At 36.9% G+C, this 5,456-nt stretch overlaps 1 protein-coding gene across 2 annotated transcripts; it reads right to left on the bottom strand.

Annotated features, from left to right (window-relative positions):
- Window positions 1–1,480: 1,480 nt before the first annotated feature.
- LOC104947018 (inositol polyphosphate 5-phosphatase K-like) lies at window positions 1,481–5,085 on the bottom strand. Of its 2 annotated transcripts, none has more exons than XM_010772945.1 (4): window positions 4,910–5,085; window positions 4,294–4,405; window positions 3,683–3,792; window positions 1,481–2,261 (listed from the first exon to the last, which is right to left on the bottom strand). In XM_010772945.1, the coding sequence occupies exons 1-4, from the start codon at window positions 5,038–5,040 to the stop codon at window positions 2,231–2,233; spliced, it is 384 nt and encodes a 127-aa protein (XP_010771247.1). In that variant the 5' UTR covers window positions 5,041–5,085; the 3' UTR covers window positions 1,481–2,230. The 2 variants fall into 2 exon arrangements, with proteins under 2 accessions (XP_010771247.1, XP_010771248.1); XM_010772946.1 differs by lacking the exon at window positions 1,481–2,261 and adding an exon at window positions 3,391–3,430.
- Window positions 5,086–5,456: the final 371 nt, after the last annotated feature.

Below are 5,456 nucleotides of genomic sequence, written 5' to 3'. Positions count from 1 at the left end.
CGCTACACTACCATATATGGCAACCAGTATCCCATGCTGTCAGTAAGCTACACTACCATATATGGCAACCAGTATCCCACGCTGTCAGTAAGCTACACTACCATATATGGTGTCAGTAAGCTACACTACCATATATGGCAACCAGTATCCCACGCTGTCAGTAAGCTACACTACCATATATGGCAACCAGTATCCCATGCTGTCAGTAAGCTACACTACCATATATGGCAACCAGTATCCCACGCTGTCAGTAAGCTACACTACCATATATGGCAACCAGTATCCCATGCTGTCAGTAAGCTACACTACCATATATGGCAACCAGCATCCCACGCTGTCAGTGTCCACTATGTCTAAGCTAGCTTCCCTTGACGTCACACAGATCTCGCGAGCAGTTGCGATATTTTCCGAGACTTCGTGAGTTCAGTAATGATCGCCATATCAGAAGCCAAAACAATGTTTTTCGTCTTTTCTCAGCGCAAATTTCTCGATCTATGGAAGGTTTTAGATGGTTTAGAACAAAAAGGAGAATATACGTAAGTACCGGTTCCCGACGTTCCGGTTTTAACCGGACTTGAACAGAAACTTTTTACAAGTCCAGTACCGGTTCAGCGTACCGGTACGCAGCACTAGTTCCAACATTAAAATACAAATCTTAAAATACTTTTAAAAAACTGAATTACCAATTAAAAATAAAAGGAAAAATATTATATCAAATATAAACAAAACAATATAAAATATTCCGGATGATTAAAATAAAAAGTCAAAAATACGACAGGATCTAACATACTACAGGAAAACCGCCTGAAAAAACGTGGGATATTTTCTAAAAAGCGAGACCTGTGGCTCCACTTTCACCGAGCCACACAATTAGTGTAATACTAATGATATTAGTTTGGCATCTGTGCAGAAACACCAGCTTTAAACAGAATTGCATTAAAAAGGAAACACCAAAACAGTCGTGAGTCCGGCAGCAACCTGCAGGAACGGTGGTACCATGTTTGGGTAATTCAATTCAATCCAACACAAACATATTGAATCATCCACAGTGACATATCTCTTGTGTTATAATTATATGTGTATTCTAGCCATGCATGTTAGCTGTTATGCAGCCGCAGCTCAGAGCTTTAACTGTACAAAAAACATGCTCAGAGGTTAAATGCAGGTTAATACAGACTGCTAACATCTAAAAGCACCCTGTGGAGTTAGTTACATTCATGGTTCCTTGTAAAAATGCATCTTCTATGATAACGGTTGACTTCAAAATCCAAATGATATATTATTCCTATCCAGGGGTTTTTCTAGAAAGATATAATATGAGGTAATACTGTGGTGCTGAGCTTGTTTATAAGATATATCAATTCTGGCGAGAACATGACGCCCGTATACAAGATGGCGCTGCAACAACAACGTAAACAACAACATGATGTCGGAGCTCCGTAAAAAACAAAGCTTTCTCTGCCATCGGACGCTCTGTTTCACTGGTCATATTTCTGGAGGAATTATACAGTTTTTGAGAAACAGAAATATTGTTTTCTGGCATCACTTTAACATTTTACGATTTTCGCGGTGCAGACAAAACTCTGATATTAGCTGTAGTGCTATCAATGTATTAAAAAAAAAAAAAAAGCTCATAAAACAATTTCAATTCTTAATAATAAAATCAGCATTGTTTACATCCATGTCTTCAAGCTATAAGAGCCTGAATGTACATGTGTCTCGGTGCATCTCTACCATCTGTATCAGTAGATTAAAATCAAATAATGAAGCTATGAAAGGGAATCTCTGCGAAGTCCTCATTTTGTGCAAGAATGATTAAAAATAATGGTATCTTCACATGAAAACCCGGCTCTATATATCCAGAAATGGTAAGAAACTCTGAATTAAAATAATGGTATCTTAATATGGACAAATAACAACTCCACAGGTTGCCTTTAACAGATATAGCATTTAGCCACCAAAAATGTACATGTACTGTATGGGGGTCAGACTACTTCCTGGAAAATAAACATGCGTTCAGTCTTTCCGTGCGTAGACGTTCCCAAATGTGTCTCAGAAAGACTGTTAGTTGCACCTGCTTTGTTTGCTTATTGTGCCGTGCGTTACTGAAGCCTTTAACTAGAAGTTACTCTACGTAAAAAGGGGAATAGCATGATGTTAAAAGTAGCACATGTGCAGTTAGGGGGATTAAAAACAGGGTGATATCATTTAGGTAAGGGACAACAAGCTCTTACTTAAAGCCAAACCAGTTCCTGTAGAGCCTGTGGAGTTTAAATCACAATCAGAATATTATTATTAAATAATACAGGAGGTAAAATAAATGAAAGTACACATTTGCAATAAGTAAATAAAATAAAAAGGAATTAAATTATATTTATAAAAACAAGGAATTAGGGTAAAAATGTGCAATAAGAAAATAAAATAGAAAATGCAATAAAATAGGAAAACATGTGTTTAATAAGAGGATGAAAAAATTGTGCAAAAAGAAGATTAAATTGAACAAAAAAAATTGTTTTAATATATGTATAAAAATAAGAAATTAAATAAAAAATGTGCAAGAGGAAGATAAAATTGGGAGGAAAAATATAAGTTGAAATATAGTTAAAGAAATAATAGAAATATGTATATAAAATTAAATTAAAAATAAATTAAAATAGATGAATAAATAGGAAATGTAATTACAAATGTGCAACAGGAAGAAAGGAAAACCATCCCGTCCTAAAACCCGGAAGGAAGCTGCCGGTTCCCTCGACAAAAAAGCAACGGGATTTCTCCATAGGACTTTGGAAAATAGCTGGAAATAAGGTCTGTGGCTGAAACACATTTAAGAGACGGATCACGCTTTGTTCAGCTGGATAATCTCCACATGTCTAGTATTGTCTACCCTACTTTTATAATTTTCGAATAGCAAATCTAATGGCCAGAAGCAAAATGCTAACGTTATGCTATAAAGGAGCTACAGTCGAGTCCAGCAGCACGACTTCAACGTCACGCCAACTTCAGATCCATATTCAAACACACAGATTCTAAATGGTAGGCTATGAGTTGAAGCGTTTGTTTGAACAGTCTGCAGGAGGCAGGGACTTGCTTTCAAGCAGAACAGAAACTAACTTAGAGGAGTGTTTACGTGTTCAGCGTAATGACGTACAACGGCCTCCACGACTTCTGTAGTCCTATTCAGCCACTTGGTAACAACCATCGTTTCTCAGACACGTCAACTCTTCAGAAATCACCAGAGGGGTCACTGCTGATGGGTTTAATGTCGTAGAACAAAACGTGACCCGTCTCTTCAATGTGTCTCAACCACAGACCTTATTTCAGATACTTTCCAAAATCCTATGGAGAGATCCCATTGGCTCTGAGACGAGGGAACAGGAAGTGGAGAAATGCTGACTCACTTCCTGGTTTTAGGACTCGTCACTGCAACACTCTACATGTATAGACACAAGACATTATAGTAAAAATATTCAATAAAAAGATAATAAATAATACAAATATTTAAATAAAATTAAGAAGTTAAGTTAAAAATGTGCACTAAGTCAATAATATTCAATTAAATTATTTATGTCTACATAAGAAGTAAGAAAACAGGTGTAGAGGCCGCTACTGGAAATAAAAAGCACTGACTTAAAAAGGTGTGATTAGGACTAATTAGGACATAGACGTTATTTGGAACAGTTACCTGCTGTCATAATTGTCGGAGTTTAGGTCAAACTTGTAGGTGGGCTGAAAGTCCAGAGGCCCTTCATCAAACTCCTGCAGCAGCTGCTCCTTCTTCTTCATCATCGTCAGCTGAGAACCACAACACACACTTTTCTCAGCAGGAGAGGACTCTTTAAAGTAGAGACACTACATACTGATATACACCTGAAAATCAGCAGGAGAGGACTCTTTAAAGTAGAGACACTACATACTGATATACACCTGAACATCAGCAGGAGAGGACTCTTTAAAGTAGAGACACTACATACTGATATACACCTGAACATCAGCAGGAGAGGACTCTTTAAAGTAGAGACACTACATACTGATATACACCTGAACATCAGCAGGAGAGGACTCTTTAAAGTAGAGACACTACATACTGATATACACCTGAACATCAGCAGGAGAGGACTCTTTAAAGTAGAGACACTACATACTGATATACACCTGAACATCAGCAGGAGAGGACTCTTTAAAGTAGAGACACTACATACTGATATACACCTGAACATCAGCAGGAGAGGACTCTTTAAAGTAGAGACACTACAAACTGATATGAACCTGATATGGACTATTTAAGTCTCAAACCTGGTCTTTGCTCCACAGCAGGCTGTAGTTCTGCTGTTCGATGCAGGAGCGTACAAAGTGCATGCCGTGATCCTGAATCCTGAAGTTCAGATCTCCAAACCAGAACACCAGCCTGAGCCGAGGGGAAAGGAGAAGAAGGAATTTTAAAAATAATCAAAAAAGTGAGAAAATTAACACATCATTTTAAACATTGAAAAAGCAAAATTGTAATTTATTTTGCAAGTTTTGATCCTTATACTCAAGTGTCTTTAATATGTTTGATACATTTTGTCGATTATGACCTTATAAATTAGGCGTTATTCAGATTTTTCAGGATTTACAGATTACAAATTTTTATTTTTAGCAATACACAACTGTAGATATAATTAAAAAAAGACATTTACTGTAAATGAAATGTTTTATATTGTAGTGAAATGTGCACATTTTTACTTGTACTACTTATGTTAATGTAAATATCTTAATCATATATTTGTTTTGCAATTTTTTACTTGAACTTGTATGAATAATTTTTTATTCTGAAATGCAACATCTGTTACAAATTCCACCTGCGGGAATAAATTGAGTTTTTCTGATATAATTATTTTTTAGTAAACCAGAGTTTTTATTATCTACTCACTTGTGGTCCGCAATTTTTGGAGCATTTTCACAGTCGAAGGCCAGTTTGTCCATGATGTACTCGAACTCATCCACCCTCTCTGAGGCGTAGTTCATGTGAGCGGCCAGGTGGCAGTTTAGGAAGCAGAGCATGTGACCGTAGAAAGAAAGACGGACAGAAACTCCACCTTTATTACCCTGAGGGAGAGAGAGACAGAAAGAGGTGAGAAACAGAGGAACTACTCTGCTGTTCATTCACCTTTTCAGCTGTGTGAGAAACCAACAATTACAACTCAGACAGAAACAAAGAAGACAAAATTATCAAGTTTTCTAAATAACTCATGAGATATTTTTGATTTTGTTGAGAAGAAGCACACAGAAAGTCAAATCAGAAAGAAAAACGGAGAGAAACTCCACCTTTGTTTCCCTGAGAGAGAGAAACAAATTTAATTTCAGTTGTTTTTCTGTACAAATGGTCTTCTGTCACAAAAGCGGTCGAGTCATGAATCAGAAAGATGTTTGGAAACAGAGGAACTACTCTGACGTTCATTCACAATCTCAGCTGTGTG

This window comes from Notothenia coriiceps, unplaced genomic scaffold (genome assembly GCF_000735185.1).
Source record: "Notothenia coriiceps isolate Sejong01 unplaced genomic scaffold, NC01 NC01_scaffold00011824, whole genome shotgun sequence".
Taxonomy (NCBI): domain Eukaryota; kingdom Metazoa; phylum Chordata; class Actinopteri; order Perciformes; family Nototheniidae; genus Notothenia; species Notothenia coriiceps.
The sequence above is the reverse complement of the archived record's forward strand: the minus strand, read 5'-3'. Positions and strand labels throughout refer to the sequence as shown.

Excerpts from the sequence above, each read along its gene's own strand:
- LOC104947018 (XM_010772945.1), bottom strand. The coding sequence starts at position 5,040 with ATGCTCTGCTTCCTAAACTGCCACCTGGCCGCTCACATGAACTACGCC. Across the intron at positions 4,406-4,909 it reads CCAAAAATTGCGGACCACAA|GCTGGTGTTCTGGTTTGGAG; the intron begins GTGAGTAGATAA and ends CCCTCGGCTCAG. Across the intron at positions 3,793-4,293 it reads TGCTGTGGAGCAAAGACCAG|CTGACGATGATGAAGAAGAA; the intron begins GTTTGAGACTTA and ends TGTGGTTCTCAG.